At 37.4% G+C, this 16771-nt stretch overlaps 2 protein-coding genes across 3 annotated transcripts in view; both read left to right on the top strand.

Moving 5' to 3' along the window:
- Positions 1–11482, top strand: part of LOC134790454 (putative uncharacterized protein DDB_G0271606) — a 38197-nt gene extending 26715 nt beyond the window's left edge. The window contains exons 3-6 of one of the 2 annotated variants that reach the window (XM_063761260.1): positions 9276–9482; positions 9854–10093; positions 10359–10568; positions 11092–11482. In XM_063761260.1, the coding sequence (XP_063617330.1) occupies positions 9276–9482; positions 9854–10093; positions 10359–10568; positions 11092–11250 (816 nt within the window). In that variant the 3' untranslated portion in view covers positions 11251–11482. The remainder of the gene's footprint in view (positions 1–9275; positions 9483–9853; positions 10094–10358; positions 10569–11091) is intronic. The other variant, XM_063761261.1, reaches the window with a different exon arrangement.
- Positions 11483–14763: 3281 nt separating this feature from the next.
- On the top strand, positions 14764–16305 carry LOC134790444 (phosphatidylinositol-glycan biosynthesis class W protein-like). Its single transcript, XM_063761249.1, has one exon. It carries the CDS (start codon positions 14912–14914, stop codon positions 16271–16273), a length of 1362 nt encoding a protein of 453 aa, XP_063617319.1. The 5' UTR covers positions 14764–14911; the 3' UTR covers positions 16274–16305.
- Positions 16306–16771: the final 466 nt, after the last annotated feature.

The raw sequence follows: 16771 nt of genomic DNA on the forward strand, positions 1-16771 counted from the left end.
ACTGGAACTATCTCGATGGTCTACTCTTTTGTTTTTAAAAAGCAATATATTGCGCCATGGCGAAGACAGGTGTGTTCAAGCTTTCAGATTTAGAGCGATATCGATACAATTAAACGAAAGTAGTTCTTGTGTTACCGATAAAAGGATTAATTTTGCTTGATGTGGGACAAAGACAAGGGTTTACTTTCGATGCTGTCCATCGGATAATAGGAAGTTATTCGAAACCAATTAAACGCTAATAGGTTGTTTGTTACGTGTATTGGAAGATATGCTAATGTTTGCGATATGTGATAGGGAACGTGCATGAGCTGTAGGGGGCAGCACAGAAGCCCCCTGTTTATTGGCGCGAAGTGTAAATGACAAGCTTAAGCTTCCAGTGTAGTCCACAAGATGGCATAACCTACAATTACAATGCACAAGAAAACGTTAGTTTTCGGTTGTCGAATTGGGCCCCAGTTGCAAAGAAGACGTGAGAATACTTATGGAACGAGCGAGCGAAGCGAAGCGAAGCGAAGCGAAGCGAAGTTCTTACATTCGACTTGGATCACGCGGCTGGCTAGCGGCACGTCCCGGCATTTCGATGTTTTTAAGCTGAACTGTCAGAAGATAGTTTGATACTCAAGAACTTAAGTAAATTTGTTCTAATTTAAATGAAATTGGGTAAACGTGTCGTTGAGGGCATTATATTTTAGTGATTAAATTATGAGCAGGCTCGATTAAGGGATTATTGAGGTAGAAGAGCTTAGAAGGCCAAAAAGCTGTTTGTGAGAGGTCTATTCTGGTCATTTTATTTGCAAAAAACATGATCGAATTTAGTATCAAATGAAAGTGCTCGGTTTGCACTTTTATAATATCGTTTTTAAATTTACCTTTTTGAAATAATTAGCAACATATAAATAAAATAATATAAACATAATATAGGTATTTGACATTTGACAGGAAATATTTCGGCTTAGCACAGATACAGTTAATTTTAGTCTCTATGATTTCTATGATGACTTAAATCCAGGGGAGGGACAGTCGTATATAAAGCACTTTATTCGAAAAAATAGCGACATCGATATTACTTAACGCTAAACTTTTTTTTAATAAAGCTTCACTTAATTCGTCAGAACGTCTTAAAAGTCTTGTATCTAAGGCATGGATCAAACAAAAAAACATCTGTTAGAACAGATTATTTATGGACATTGTTGCCATGGAGGTGATTGTCACAAAAAACAACTTTGTCAAATAAAACCCAAAATATTATAACACCCTATTTATTAAATATATTAATACGGGTCACTCACGAAAGTTTTGTTATTAAAACACCCCATTTATTGTCTGTACTACGACATAATTCAGATATATAAAAATACTTTCAGTTTTACAATGTTAAAAGAAACAAAGTTTTCATACGCCATCACAGTTGCTGAGAACTTTATTACCAAAAAATTTTGAAAAATTATGGCGGGTAGATTCACAACCTGCTGCGTGTAATTGTTTCGTGGTCAATTGTCTGTTATTCCAGCCGTGTATTATAGGTAATTTATTTACATCAACAGTCAAGTTAAAAGTATCTAATCTGTTTCGTGTATTAATAAATATCCTGAAGCCTTTCTTCAAAGTCAAAGTTTTTTACGTTCGTAACATACTGAGACGCTATTTATGCCTCTCACCCCCCCCCCCCCCCCTGATATTGACGTTGATATTTCTGGTTAAGAATTACAGATGGCACTTCAAAATGGATGCAAATTTCCACGAGAGGGCTCAAAAATGTCCATACTAAATTGTTGCCATGTGTAAGCATTTTACGTCAAAAATGTGACAGTTACTTACGTAGAAAGTGGTGCTCTCATTTATTTTCTACTATTTTATGACGCACTATACGATACCTAAGTAGGTGCAACAAAGTCAATCGCTCTATAATAATTTTTGGTTAACTGCGAGTTCTCAGTTCGGGGCGAACTACTAGTTAAATTAAAAAACATGACATAATATATGTATATGGTTGTAAGATGCCCGGATGATAAAGCAACAACAGTTCTAATCATGCAACTATCACATCACATGCATTTAGTGCGGTTAAAGAATTTGATTTGTGTGCTATTTCGTACCTTGTCGCAGTGACAATAATACGAGATCCCTAGCGGCTTTCATAGTTGTATTTATTGTGACAAGGTGGTATACAAATCAAATTCCTTGACTTTACAGTGAGCAAAGTAGCTTGATTGATTGATTTAGTATGAAAGAAAACTTCTGGGCAGAGATACCAATATTACCAATGCCAAGATTAGGTACCAATATCCAGTTACTTGCACTCTCCAGTCGACAAGTTCGAGATAATCGTGCGGTATCCGTTTACAATTTACATGGACGTGTTCAATGTTCAATACCAGCATTAAATAAATTATCTGGTTTCCCGGCAAATAGGTAGATCGTGACCAAAAACACCGGTGCTATTTTTTTTTCTTTCGGTGCAACGGCCTGCCGGTGAAAGTCGAGAGCAACTCATTATTTTTTAATCATCCTTTTTCAATCGATTTCTGAACGCGAAAGTGACGCCATGTTGACAATTTTTGGCGGGAAAGCGGACATTGTGCGTGCTAGAGCGTAGTGTTATGGGTCGGTAAGCAAAAAACTTACCATAGTGACCACAATGTTTTTTTTTTAAGTTTCTGATACGAAGCAAATTGAGAATTTGAGGGCTTTTCTATAAATTAAGAGTCAGTATCGTGACTTATATTATAAATTAAGATAAAAAAAGATAAACATATAAAGGAGAGACCAATAAATATAGTCCGTCTAACTATGCTAATTCGGCACCGAGTGGCTCCGCACCGTCTTGGCAAAGAAAAATTGTGGCGGGTCATTCCACCGTTTCGGTTGTTACACTTGAACTCATAAAATAAGGTTTTATTCGATATTGTAACTGGAACTAGGAGGTATAACTATTGATTCATCTGCTACTTTGATAATATTATCTTTTCCTGTACACACATAATTAAAGTATAAGAGCAATAACGAGAGAATCACTAAAAAGTAGCTGTTTCGGGCGTTACGCGAATTGGCCTATACCTTCTGATCATCAGTACCAAAATGCATAATTTAGCGAATTTTGTCAAGTAACCTCCAGTTTTACTTATGTCAAGTAATAATAGTTAGTATAGCCTACTGAAATACTGAAGTAACACTTAGTATTACATTTTATTTAATTTTAATAAAATAAATTACCTGTTTCGGGTGTTACTCATGGTTCGTTTCGGGTGTTACGAGTACCTACGAAATTAAGACGGATTTATACGAAATTATGGCTCATTTTATTGAAATTATTGTCTTTTTAATAAATTCGATGTAAATCATAAGTAATAAATGCTGAATTATTATAAAATACATTAATCTTAACAATAAAAACTGTTTCTCGATGATATCATAATTATCGAAGATATCATAATTATTTTTTAATACAGTTGCTCACAAAGTGCTACTTTACGTAGCTGTTTAGCGTGCGGAAAGTTGGTTATGTCGAACTAGTGCTTTTTACTTTTCCAATTTTTTTAAATTTATACTTGTTCCAATTCACGACTACTTATTGATGAGTGTTAATATTAGTTTCCTTTAAACGTCGTAATCAGCATAAAAACCTACTGTTAATGTAAGAATATGAAAAATATACATATTTCATATTTTAATACTTACCTCTTCATCATTATAACACGTTTATTTTTTAATATTGAATATTGAAAATTCCGTTCTTAATAAGGTGTCTGAATGGAAAGGAATAGCTGCCAAACGCCCATAGATATAATATACTTAAAGACGACGTCTAAGCGAGCTGTCACTGTTACCACTTTTGTTTAGTGTACGATTAACAATGTTTTAAGGTCACTGTGGGCAAGTCCGTCTATAAGGCAAGTCCGTCAACACGTTATAACTTTTGAATTTGAAGGCGTATGCGACTTTGGAGTCCAGTCGATTAACCAGTTTTTCGCGCTAGTTCCGTCACTGTAAAACAGATGGCGCTGTGACAACCAACTTCAGAGCAATCCGCCTCAACAAGTCATTTCGTGTTTTGAACTCGAAGTCATAGTGCGACAGCCGTTCGAAAAAAAATTTTTAAAAATAGTTTTTGAAAAGATTGTGCATCAGAAAGTAACTACGTAGGTGGCATAAGAACCAGTTGTCTTTATTCTATTTTTAAAATATCAGAAATTAGCTTAGTTTTGTAATTATACGTTCCACAATTTATCATATTAAAATTTGACTAAGTTGGAAAGTCCGTCTATTATGTTCAAGGCAAGTCCGTCATATGCCGGACTTTCGTTAAATCAGAGATTACCAACTGTTTTTGCGACTTTAATATTATAACGATTTTATAAGGTATCAAAAAATCCTCCTGACTTTGCGCATGATGTTACTTTATTAAATTTTAATCTCAGTAAATTAAAAGAAACGATTAAAATTCGTTTTAAAATTACTATTGATCTTTTATTTCGGAAATCAAAAAAATAATTATGTTTAATTATTTGCCAAAAAAGGTTTACCACCCCATTTTGGTAGTATATCGGCGGACTTGCCTTTGTTTTAGAAAAATGGTGTTTATTTCGAATCTGAACCGTATATTAACAAGTTTAAAATACACTTTTCATTGTCTTGATCCGTTCTTTTTAGGAATTTGACTACGAACACATACGCACCCATAGATTGGCTGATATCATAACTAGACGGACTTCCCTTAAACTGCACGGGAAGTCCGTCTACTCGCCGAATTTTAAAAAATGCCATTGGTTTTGCTTAATTTGTGCTTGAAATGATCTGTCACTAAGGCTAAACTATTAATTATTAAATTCTTCATCGTATGCGATTACAAGCAGTAACATAGGTGAATAATTAACGGAACTAGATCAATCCAAAGTCAAAAAAAAAAAAAGTATGCCGGACTTCGCCACAGTGACCTTACTTATTTTTTCGCAACTGTATTAAAAAACGTCGTTCGATACACGTGCGGAAATGTCATTCTTCACTCGTCCCGAGTCTTCCCACTCGCCTGCGGCTCGTGGCAAGATATCTCGGTACTCGTGAAGTAATGACATACCTTCCGCACTAGCATCGAAATGTACTATTCTTTCGATGCGAATATTCCCGAAAATATTCACTTAGTCAAAAAATGGTTGATGGTGACACGTATTCATTTTGAAAGATCTATCCAACTACACCCCACATCACAGGATTAAATGCGAAAAAAAAAAAAAATTTTTTTTTTGTACAGTAGCTACCATAAAAAACCATTTCTTTTGGGGTTTTTTTTTCTGACATGAAGGTTTGGTATGTTTTCTATGGAAACAGGTTAGTGTTGACTTCTTAAACCAGTTTTCATTTTTGAACCCTTGGTAGCGTTTATTATGGAATGACCCTGGCGGCATATTTTCTTTAAAAAATCACATTTGCGATATCTCACAAATTTACATAGGTACCTGCCTATGTTAAATTTGTAAATTTGAGTTGGCTCAAATGTTGTTTGTTTCAACGTTTTAATTAAACCACATACTGCCGTATTCGAACTTCAAGATATTAACAAGAGACGACACGTACTAGATCCATTCTAGATACGTTATATTCATATTCATATTTATTTGCAGAAAAAGGGTTAGTTACAGGTCTTAACGTTAGGTTAGTAATGATCCACCTTAATCCGCTATCTCATGACAGCATGCAAATTATTCTTAAAACTACATTCTACAACTAGGTCTCTAGGTATAGTTTAGATATCAACTAGTTCTCTTTTGCAGCGCAATTCGGGCAACCAATGTCACTTTTACGTTAGATAGAGTAAGATATCTATTAGATGTGAATTGGATCTCTAAGTCATATCCTGTGGAAATCGTTCAACAGTACCTCCAGAATCGCGCAAATGTCAAATTTGACAGGTTAGATCTTAAACATATCGTTATCGTATCTTGGTGATGTCTAAAAGATGCGTCTAATAGATGTCTATTTCAAAATCCGAATCGGGCCCATAGACGGCTTAGATGCTTATATTCTGAACGTTTAGTATCATAGCTAAAACAGGATACGCAAGGCAAGTTAATAAAAGATTTACGCCGGCGTATGATCCAGTTCTTACATAAGTTTGCGCAAACGCGTGAGAAAAGCGACGCGCCGCTGCGTTCCGTAATGACTTAGGTAGCCGTTGTTTACTTATCCTTGTAGCGAAACTATTAGGGTTTTATTAATGACACTTTGTTTTAGTTGAAGAAACTGTTTATTGCAATTTTTAGGAGGTGTTTATGATCTCTCGTCACTTATTGCGTCTAAACTATTGACTAACCTATTCGAGAATAATCATATACAAACGTCTTTGCAATCTCCAACCAAAGTGGTGGACTAAACAAATCAAGGAGAACAATAAGTTTAATAATCTGGCATAAATGATCATGAATAGGAGTCAATTCAATGGAAGCAAGTCGTACTATCCATAACTACTAAACCCTAAAAATGCTAGAATGATCATGATCAAACTCCAAAGAAAGATTTGAAAATGATCGAGCTACTCCCTCTCGTCATTTAGGTATTAAGGCTATTACGGGTCAAAGCGTTCGGGAACTTTTTGACATGTAATACCAGTAGTACCCGTTCGGGAAAACTGACGTGTTTTTCTGTGGACAATACGAACATTTGGGTACAGTTTACTGAGGCTTAAGGCTTCATAACCGCTCTTAAGAAGTATTAGAAGGTTGGAAGATGTCTAGGTGGGTCCATGTATAAAAGTTTATGTATAGGTATCGTAATAATAGTGAATTAAGAAGAACGAGAGAGTAGGTAGAGCATCGTATAAAATGCGAACTTATTAACAACTGCTGGTAGTCGATAAATTTGACCTTAATGTAACCGTTACATAACGGAATTGATTATATTGTTATGCTTAATCAACACTTACTCTATTGAGTATAGATTGTAAAAAGATACTTATATTGAGAGCAAATAATTAAGTATAATGTGAACCGATACGTTTATGAAAAGTGATTAAACAGAGCAGTTATTTGGGGCACGAAGACGTTATATAAAGCTGTTAATATTGTAATGAGTTAATAAAATAATGTAACATATCAAATTCCTTATAGGTACCATCGCCAACTCTGTTAACTGTACATCGGTGGACCTTATGCCTTATGTAATAAGGTCCCCCGATGTACAGTTAGGAGTGTTGCTGCTTGTACAGACCTACGGGTGTATTAAATACCTTCTGTTAGATACATACTTTCGTAAGTTGAGCCAACCAATGTGAGATTCAGTCGTAACTTTCGGGGTCGTCTTTCGTCGTAACCTATATATCGCGTAATGATGAAATTCAATCCTGTTAACAATGAATGAGTTATCCTATACCAATTTAAGGGTTAACTAACCACTCTTTTGAAGTAGGTACAATTGTGGCAGCTTTACTTCTATTTTAGAGCGACAAAATCAACATGCCTGACTCTATTAGCACTCCTGCAACCGATGTTTCCTTTACTGCAGTGCAGCTAGCTCTTCTGAGCACCTAGCCAAGATGTCAATCGAACATCGACAAACGCCAAACGAAAAGAAAATGTATCGCGATGACAGATGCTACGAAAAGTCACGTGACTATTTCCAAACATTACTTAAGTTTAATTTGACGTTTTCTATCAACGACTGACATCAACTTAGGCTCCCTGAAAAGTTTGCCGACCCCTGTATCAGGGGTGCGAAACTCCTGACTTCGATCAAACTCGGCTCCGCTCGGCTCAGAGGGGCTACCGCGAAAACCGAAATTCGCAAATTGCGGGGATCTTACTCTTTTACTCCAATGAAGGCGTAATTAGAGTGACAGAGAAAAATGCCCGCAATTGACGATTTTCGGTATTGGCGGTAGCCCTACTGTGCTCCGAGCAATTAATTAGGGTTGACACAATTTGACGTCCCTTTGCGTGCACGACCATAGATAAGATAATGGCTTAAATTTTGACAACCCTAAATAGCCGAAAGGGATAGTGCCATATATTAGACCCTGAACCGCTGTCAAACTTCGGTTTTGTAGGAAGTTTCCTTTCTGTACGGCAGTACTAGTATTTATTATGTGCCTGTATTACCACATTTAGCGTATGCGTTGGAAGACACGAAAATAATTGATGCCTTTGTGGATAGGAAGAGGGAAACACGTGCCGGACGACATATCGCGTTACAAACGACAAACTTGTGATATAATTACGTCGTCTCGCACGACCGCGTACGTATTATGCATCAGCTTGTAACATTGCCGGACCTGTTACTCATTGGCGGTAATTTTATAGGAATTATATAACACGAGTGTTGCGGAGGTATTGAGGAACCTTTGATTGGAAGTTATGGCTTTAGGTGTCATACATTTAATTTCATTCTATTTCACGATCAAGCTAGTTGCGTATAGAAAGAGTTAAAAGCAGAAAAAGGCAAGCTTTTGGTAGGTTTATAAGTGCCGTTGAGGAACTCTCTACCAAGTTTGTGGGTTCCAAATTTTGCTAAATAGGTTGCAAATTTTAGACTAACTTTTAGACCTTTCTGTCCTGACCAGCACGTAAATTCGGTCTAGGAGTATTTTTTTAACTTTAGGCCTTTATTTTCCTGAACATTAGAGCACATAAGTACCTACTCACAATTTTGAGTAATTTGATATACCTAAGCACCGCATGCGAAATTTTACAAAAGGCACTTCTTAAGTTTTTTTTACTTATCTACCTAAAATAAAAATAATAAGATACGAGCGCAATTAGAAAAAAAAACGTAGGTAAGTAAACCTACTTACCTAATAATTCTATGATAACAATCGTAAATGAAAGTTAAAAATTCCTAATATTTAGTCGCCAGCTTTGTGCAACAGCAGGAAATATTTTAGCAATTGGCTCACACGATTACAGGAATTGTAAATTGCTTATAAAAATGCCTTTTAAACGTTTCGAAAGGTATTGCAATTGGTGTTAATTCATTTTATTAACGCATTATAAGTACCTATCACGCTTGGCATTTGTAATCGTAACTTAACAATCAATCGCAATGTTTTTATAGCTTTTACCCGTTTAGTGCCCATATGTCAGTTTCCGACAAGAAATTAAAAAGTAGGTTTATATAGAAATGGAGGGCTTTCGTCTTATTCAAATAGATCAAGACGCCTGGCAGTTTATGAAGAGCAAATTCCAATGCACATTTTCTAGTGAAATCTCTAGCCCCTACGCCAGAGTTTGTAGCCTAAACATAAAACCTACAAGTGCATGTCTATTCACCAGCACCTCTGTCCTTTCCAGGAAACACGGAATCTCCGGCCACGAGCCTACTCCCCCGGTGCCTTCTCAAACACCGTTCCTACCGGCTTTAGACCGACGCCGTCTTTAGCTGAACTGGCTGGATACCAGCAGAGACAGCAGCCTCAAGAGCAGGAGGCCTACATCGTTCAGCGGCAACAGCAGTATCAGCAGGAGGAAAGGCAGCAAAGACCAGCGCCTCAGCGAAAGGTAATTTGGCTAATTGTTTTCCACGTCAATATTGATCTTCTATCGAAAACCTTGACTTACGCCAGCATCAGGACCCACGCCTTCACTATCTTAGATAGCTGAACACAAGCAAATATATCGGGAGATCCTATATCATTATTTCTTTACCTAAGTGTACTTTTCTACATTTATTTATTTAATTTTCCTTTACTCGTAGTGCACAAAAGAAAACCTAACAGTACAAAAGGTGGACTTAATGCCATAATGCACAGTGGCCTACTGACTGACTGCCGCCATCATGGACGGGACAGCAATTTAACGCGTGCGATAGATATAGTCAATGGCGGGTCCTTGTTTGTGCTTTTTTAACTAATTAACTGTTTTTTCGCTAGCACCCGCAACAAGACCAACGGCAAAAGCTCCAGCAGCAGCAAGAAGTAGAAGAGGAACTGGAAGAGGAGAAGGAAGAGCCTGACCGTCTCCAAGGCCTACTCCAGCAATCCAAGTTCGACTGCGGCAACAAGCAGTCCGGGTACTACGCAGATCAGGAGCTCAACTGCGAGGTGTTCCACTACTGCCAGGACTCCGTCAAGCACTCCTGGATCTGCCCTGACGGATTCACCTTCCATCAAGTAAGATACTACATTTACTCCTAGAGGGAAGGCCAGGAACTGAAACTCCAACAAGAGCTCAAAGAAAACCTAGTCAAATGCTTCTGGATTTGCTCTATAGGTTGTCATTTAGGTACCTATACTAACATCAGCACTCTTGTAGCGTAGCAGCTGACATGAAGACGCGTGGTTCGACTCTAGACAGAGACGACATGAGAAGTCTAAGAATTCATCAAGTACCCATCCTTTTCTAATTCCAAAACCTCTAAACTCACCGTGTTTCCAGGTTCACCTGATCTGCATGCCGCCAACCCACGACAACATCTGCCAGAAGTCAGCCAAGTACCACTTCGTGAACGAGTACCTGTACAAGCCCATCAACGAGGAAGAGGTGCAGCGCAAGCCCAACGTGTCCCTCAAGTACTCCGACCGGTATTACCCCGCTGAGGTGTACAGGGACGACCGGTATGACGGCGATGAGGAGTCCGAGGAAGAGGTAACATTTATATCTTTATTATGAAGGCTATCAGAGGGATTTGAAGACAAATGGTTCTGAACGGATTCAGAGGACCTACCGCGAAAATCGGAAATCAATATTGTAACCTAGATTACAATTTTGATTTCCGATTTTCACGGTAGGATCTCTGAATCAGCTGCCGCTCTATCGTTCGAATATGCAAGAGATAGAGAGGTACATAACGAAATTTCGATTTTTACATTTTCACGGTAAACCCTCAGACCCTGTGCTTGCGGCACAAAGCAAATGAATATAAGAACCACTGAAAATATGTCTTCCTAGATATGTTTTTTTTTAACCATAATCCCTGTCAGTTAATTGATAGGTACTTATTTAATCCCAATCTATGATGACTGATGATGCTTGAGTTTTGAAGAAGCGGCGGCTCGAAAATACTAAGCAACTGTAAAAACGCTCAGAAAAAGGGAGACAAACGACAATCGTCAAGTTGTAATACTTGTAACGGCATCAGACCTGTTTAATAAGTTCACCGTTATTTCAGGAGGAAGCCCCCCGCCGCCACGCCCCACAACAGCTGCAGCAGCTGCAAGCGCATCCACAACAGCGGCCGCAGCAATCCCAAGTGTTCCGGTCCGCTGACGAGGTCAACATCCCGCTAGTCCAGAGGCGCCCGCAGCGCCCCTACGACTTCGACTTCTAAACCGCCTCCTAACTGTAAAAAGTAGTTAAGGTTAAAAGGGGTTATTACATCAATCCTTTTTTAGGACAGAGATACACGAAGCTACAAAAGTAAATGGCTATCTATTGACTCTGATAAATTCAGATCTTAGAATTTATCAGAGCCGAATAGTCAATACGAGTGGACCATCAGGCTCAAAATTCGATGTGGTTCAATAGGTCATAGACTTAGCGTCACATTGAAATGATGCCAAAGGCCAGTTGTTACTTGCGCCACTCTCACAGATGATAGTACCTTACAGCAGACCACAGCAACAATAACACTACTACTTAGGTAGGTACTTACGGAGGTAGGTAGTGTTGTGTTCGTGGGGAGTATAGTTTCCACAGCTCCTAAAAATGCTCGTGGAAACAAAAATCGTAACTTTTGGTTATCGAGTTGTAAAAAGCTATTAAATGTCCTCAGCTACTTTATAGTTTCGTTGGTCAGACTAAATACCTTTTATCGCTGATCCAGCATTCTTCCGTCTCACTCTTACTTAAAATTTTTACGTTTTGCGTCAGCAATAAAGGGTACTTTACTGTAGTAGTATAACACTCGCGAACTCCATAGAAAAAAATGCGTTGGAAGAATAGATGTAAAAGTAAATTGGGGTAGATATGGTACCAGGCGCACGATTGTGAGCCATTAAATATAGGTTCCGGAACCTATATTTAGTTAGTCGTATGGGTGACGCCAACCTGTCAAGTTGTCAAAATCGTTGGATCAAATTTTAGTTTTGTCAACTATGAACGTCACACGTCTACATAAATAAAAGGTCATTGGTTGGAAGGTACAATGTTATGTACTTTCAGTTGTAGATACTATTATAACCTGATTTCATTGGTTAAGACTGGATTTCACCCAATGGGATGGGACTATTTTGTGTTCGCAATGTGTATTTAGATTTATTAAGTATCGCCTTAGCCACATCATAAATAAATACTTCACTCTATCAATGTATCCATTATTTTGTACAGCGAAATCGTCAGTTGATATTGATACGTCACTGCTAGGGTTAAATCTTATTTATGTTTCTGTACGATAAAGTATTTGTTCGTAATAAGTTACAAATTAGGTTTAAGCTAGTCTTTATGTAAGGTTTAAAATAAAAACATGTTTTGTAATAACGTCTTTTTTTCCACATCCCCAAGTCAAAAGTAGGTACAAGAGTTTAAAAGTCAAAGAGAACATATGGTGGTCACCGTACGTGCGTTAAGGACGCAGCTATAAGTTAAAGCGAGTAAGAGTTATTTTGACCGCACTAAGGTCGCGGTGCGGTGCGGTAGTCTGTTAACCTTTTGGACGCCAATGACCGATATATCCGCACCGCAGGCACCGCCAAAGATGGATTAATCGGTCACAGACCACAGAGCAACATAGACCTACGTGCATACGCATAAAGTTCAATTTCTGTTTTGACACTTCGGTGACGTGGCGTCCGAGTGACAGCTTTTGTGTTTGACACGGCGTCGAAAAGATTAACTCTGTTACGGCTTTAAGATGACAATCGTACATCGACAAACGCCAAACGAAAAGAAAAAATGAATCGGGATGATAGATGCTACGGAAAGTCGGATGATCGATAGGCGTTTTCTTTGATATTTGTTTTCTATTAACGATTGTCACCTTGGCTAGGGCCCACTGACTTAATAAACGAAAGTTATTTATTCTATATCTATGCGTGAAATGGAACGTGGACGGCTGACAGTGACAGGTGACAGATCATTTATCAAAAATGTTTACACTAAACCACTGAAATATGAAACCTATGGAAGTGAAACGTCAACGAATAATGCGTGCCACTGTGACGTCATCTTAGAACTAAACATGGCGGTTTTAGTGCTGCCCAGAAGATTTTTACTGTTACTAGGTTTTATCGATACATCGATACCTTTTTAACGTTCTCGGCTCATTTTATTTAAAATACTAAGTATGTATTATTTGTGGAGTTTATGTTTGAATAGGAAGTAAGTAAATAAATAAAAATTCTTTATTAGTATATTGTTATGTGAAAAGATACTTTGATTTAGTAAGATGTGTGGAGTCTAGGACAATTTCGTGCTTCAAATTTGACAGGTAAACGAGATGACGCTGTACTACTCAATACATATTGCGATTTTTGCGGTAACACTGATTTTCAAAAGTTGACGTTTGACAACTTAGTGACCGCAAAACACATGGCGCAGTACAGCGCCATCTGTTTTGGATGTCAGAATAAGTGTACGTGTTTGGACTTTACCTCTCTATTACAATCAATTTTGTTGTGTTGCTAACCCTGAAGTCTGTAACACACTACCGCACTGCACCTCGACCTTGGTGCGCCGTATCTATAAGTGAGAGCGATACAAAATTCAAGCTTATTAAGCGACGGGTGAAAAAAAACAAAACACCTTCAGAACATTTTTTTATTACAAAAATAAGGAATGACTTCCGCTCTTCAACTTCTTCAACATTTATTCAGCAAATAGGCCACAAGGGCATTTTTATACGTCAAAATAATAACAATACATTAACCATTTTATAAATTACAACTATATGTATATGGTCTCTTAATGTCGAATTATATAAAAAAACTATAATAATGATATAAAAAAGCCCGCAGGGCAGCTTGTGGAGTAACGACCCCACGGACCCAAGTGCTCCCGAGAGTCGGTCAGGGTCTCCATCTCCAGCTCTTTCTTTTTATGTTCATTTCTTGGTAAGCTATAAAAATGATTTAATTATTAAATTAAGATAATTTAGTTGGTTTGAAGCGGGGTAGCATGATAAAATAAGAAAATATAAATAGGCAATCATAATATATCGATATCAAAGTCGATAAATAAAGTACAACCCTAGCTGAAATGTTTACATTATTTAAGCGTAAAAATATAGTTAAATAAATCCAATCACTTCATGATCTATAACTGCACAGAAGAACCTTGCTATTTATAATGTGAAACATCCTTAAATTTCCCAGGAACATTAACAATAACCAATATTTTTCATGTAAATTATAGCGTACCTGTGTATGGTTAAAGATGGCTGATTTGGTGGTTTTCTTATGCCGCACCCTAATACACTACACACTGGCATATTCGCGACGTAATTATTCACATTTGGCTTCAATTATTTTCAATCACAAGCAAAATATTGAAAGATAATTAATAATTTTAATTTTCACCACGACTTTTTGACAGGACAAGTACCTGCTGAACTGACAGACAATGACATTTGCGTGACTAAACATGGCGGATTTTCGGCCGCATTAGGTATTTACGTATTTTCATGGAACACTTTATGTCCGTACTGAAATACTGTCACCTTTTTTTGCTATGGGTTACAGTGCTGAGTAAAAACGAGATAGATATATATTTATGTGTGTGCCGTCAAAATGGGTGCTATTTCTATAAGCAATTGTACGTATAGAACAATATGTCTTGTCCCTATTATATAGGTCTATGCACTAAACTCACTGAAATATGATATAGGTCCATGACTAAACTTGATTTGATTATCTTGATTACCGGCTATTTTATTTAGTTCTATATCATGCATTCAGTGTATGGCAGTATTATCCACCGTATCAATAAGACGTCAAATATTCTTATCCATTCTAATCATATTTACAACAAGACCCATCTAATGCAAGTTTATTAAAATGGCGCAATTATCCATAAGTGAAGTGGAAATGTTGAACAATGTTGAATATAAACAATACCACGAGTCTTTCATGCAGAATAATCACGGATCTACAGCGTTTCATACATGCTTCAGTATATTCTTCACCATCCAGTGCTCTCTGTATTGCTGTGTTGCACATCGACGGGCCGGCTGGCAACAATATTTGTTTGAGTTTTCCGTCATAGTTTTACCACTTATCGCTGTACACACTGTACTTGCAGATTATCTCCTACATTTAAACCTTATTGTTTTCTTTTTGTTGGTACTTGAATATGTAAAGAACTATTCTAAAATTTATATTGTAAAGTCATTCAGAAAGTTAAATAGTTTTGGTACACAATATTTGCATTTAGTGAGTATCATCAGAGCTTTGACATATCTTATAACTGCGTTTTGTATTTTAGCTGTTGATTTTAAATGTTTTCCAAGATATTTAGCTAAGACTGAGCGCTTTGGTTACAGTTTGATGGATACTGGGGTAGGATTATTTGTATTGATAAGTGGTATAGTGCATAAAGATTTGAAAAAAGATAATCTAAAAAGTATAGTTTATGGAAATGTTATGTTAATTTCAGTTTTATTATTACTAGGTGTTGTAAGATTTTGGTCAGTAAAACAATTAGATTATCAAGAACATGTGACAGAATATGGAGTCCATTGGAACTTCTTTTTTACTTTAGCAGTTTGTAAATTTCTATCAACATTTCTTTTGTTTTGCTCAAACAGAGCATTACTGTTCAGTGTACTGACAATATTTGTACATGAAGTATTATTATGGTATAGTTTACAGGATTGGGTGTTTAGTGACGAACCCCGCAGTTCCTTGCTGTCTGCCAATCGTGAGGGCATATCATCCTGCCTCGGCTATGTCTCAATGTATCTATTCACCGCACATTTAAAGACTGAGCTTAACAATAAGACTATCACAAGATTAAAGTTACTATATAAAATGGTTTTAGGGTCTATTTTCCTTTGGGCTATATCCCAAATTATTCATTTATATCGGCCTGCATCTAGAACTCTTGCTAATGCGGGTTACTGTTTATATCTAGAGGCAGTTTTCTTAAGTATTAGCACTTCTATGTATATCATTGAAGTGTTGTTCCAAGATCCAGAAATTAAATTGTACTTCGATTTGCCGGAGATTTTGCGTATTGTAAATTGGAACGGATTGATATATTTCCTTGTAGGTAACTTAGCAACAGGAATGATTAATTTAAGTATGAGAACACTTCTTGTGTCCACAACTAGTGGAATTATTATTTTTGTACTGTATATGGCATTTTTACTAATAATTACTAGATGTATTCAATCATTATTTAAACAATTGAAGAATTAATGAGGCATAAAATAAACGAAATGTAAATTAAAGTTTTTTTATTTATCAATAGAAAAATATGGATTTTAAGATAATAAAATCTTTATATAGACATATACATGATAAAAACTTCTACACACATAATAATAATAATAATAATAAGCGATGAGTGCGGGCCGCCGCCACCGCCGTCACGACCACCTGCGCGGCGCGGGCGGCCACCGCTGTCGGCACGCTTGGGGCCTGCGGGACATCCTGCCCCGCCCACGGCTCCCGCTGCCGGTGGTGTAGTGCGTCGCATGCGATGGTCTCAAACTATTAATGAGAACGTCATGCGCGCCTACTATGGGGCTACAGAGGGGGGAACCAACTTATGCGCGTACCGTGTCCGAATGCTTCCACTGTTTCAGGCCCTCGAACCGACCATCGACGTGACTGCGCAACGACTATCGGATCAGGTGCGAGTCATCCAGCGGCAAAAGCGGTTGGATGACTCGACACTTGATCGGCTTCGCCTGG

Source organism: Cydia splendana, chromosome 5 (assembly GCF_910591565.1).
Source record: "Cydia splendana chromosome 5, ilCydSple1.2, whole genome shotgun sequence".
NCBI lineage: Eukaryota > Metazoa > Arthropoda > Insecta > Lepidoptera > Tortricidae > Cydia > Cydia splendana.

Excerpts from the sequence above, each read along its gene's own strand:
- LOC134790444 (XM_063761249.1), top strand. The coding sequence starts at position 14,912 with ATGGCGCAATTATCCATAAGTGAAGTGGAAATGTTGAACAATGTTGAA.